This window comes from Oryzias melastigma, unplaced genomic scaffold, assembly GCF_002922805.2.
Source record: "Oryzias melastigma strain HK-1 unplaced genomic scaffold, ASM292280v2 sc00396, whole genome shotgun sequence".
Lineage (NCBI taxonomy): Eukaryota > Metazoa > Chordata > Actinopteri > Beloniformes > Adrianichthyidae > Oryzias > Oryzias melastigma.
The window spans coordinates 45934-47392 of NW_023416993.1; the positions used below are offsets into that span (position 1 = coordinate 45934).

Below are 1459 nucleotides of genomic sequence, written 5' to 3' on the forward strand. Positions count from 1 at the left end.
AATAACATCATCATCACAATTTTGAATTTGTACCGAAAACAAGGCAGCTGTCTTGGACACGCCGTCTCGACTGCAGCAGTACCGGTCCACGTAGATTAGCTGGGGGGGAGGAACCTTGGCGAGTCGATACCGCCTCATGAGCCCGGCCGCCATCCTGGACGGGCCCTCAGCACCCTCAGAGCAGGTAAGGACGCTCATGAGGACCTGACCACGCTCATTGCCGACGTTGGTGGGCCATGCGGCCGAGTCAGAGGCGGCTCCTGCAAGCTTCTTCGTCACCTGAACACAGATGTTTTTTTAAATGGAGATGCTTCCTAAGAATAGGCTCAGACAGTGTGTACGGTGGACGTGATCCTGGCCTTGTACTCGTCCAGCTGCGCCAGGACGTCGTAGCTGTACACACTCAGCAGCCAGACAGGTGACGGCAGAGGGGGCATAGGTGGAGGTGGAGGAAACTGCCCCCTCACGCTGCCCAAACATGTAATCAAAGTTTTACACATAGGCTAACATGTGGCTCAGTGTTGCCTCTTACTTGTTCGTGAGTACAGCTGGAAACTGGCAGCTGTAGGTGGGTGCCAGCTGCCTTATGATGCCCTGTGACCACCCCTTGACCTTCTTCTTTCACCGACGGCACTCCAGGTACTCGGTGGCCATGAGGTACCAGCCGTCGATGTCCAGGACCCTCTGGATGGTCCTGTATAACCCAGCCTTTGTAAGAGACCCGTCACACAAAGGCTGGGGGCATGTCAGTTGCAGACACCAGATCCTGTGAGGGATCCACAGGAACAGCCGACATGTGAAGAAGAGGTTAGGAGATGCGGGAGGTTGGTTGTAGATTGGGCGGGGTTGGGGAGGGTTCCACCACACATTCAGCTCAGTGGTGAGCCTAGACTTCCCCGAGCTGTCCCTGGAGAACAGCACCCGCCCAATCCACTGCTGCTGCTCTGCACTGAGAGCTGCCAGCCAGGACTCGGAGAGAACGGGAAGGAACTTTCATGAGTGACTGCCGTTAGTGACACAGAGAAACAAAAAGCTGCATCTACTGTCACATCACCTCAGCATTGCCAGCAGACGGAGGAGGAGGGACACCGGCTGGAGCTGGCTGCTCCTCAGCCACAACATCCGGTGGAGGAGGTGGAGCGCCAGGAGCAGAAGGAGGAGCCTGTACGTGTGAGGCTGAAACAATAAAACCGATTTTGAATTAAAAACACATAAAATAAACAAACCAAATTAGTGATGCAGACATGCTCAACTAAAAGTGAATGAGTTTAGTTTGAATGCAGAAGCTATTAGAGGTTGATTAGATGAAAAGCTAACATTTGGTATTGAATGAAGGACGGATGCTAAAAGAAGAAAGACGTGACTGCAATAGGAGAGAGGGTTGGTGTTCAGCAGCACGTAATTAGTTCTGATGAAGCTGAAATTGTGTTCAGGGAGAATCAGCACCTAGACCCAGGCA

At 52.8% G+C, this 1459-nt stretch overlaps 1 protein-coding gene across 1 annotated transcript in view; it reads right to left on the bottom strand.

The window, feature by feature from the left end:
- The window catches only part of LOC112139021, a 3486-nt gene that overhangs the window by 1008 nt on the left and 1019 nt on the right, over positions 1-1459 (bottom strand). The window contains exons 4-5 of the mRNA XM_024261715.1: positions 1055-1176; positions 34-279 (exon numbers count right to left, since the gene is read on the bottom strand). Coding sequence (XP_024117483.1) covers positions 34-279; positions 1055-1176 — 368 coding nt within the window. The remainder of the gene's footprint in view (positions 1-33; positions 280-1054; positions 1177-1459) is intronic.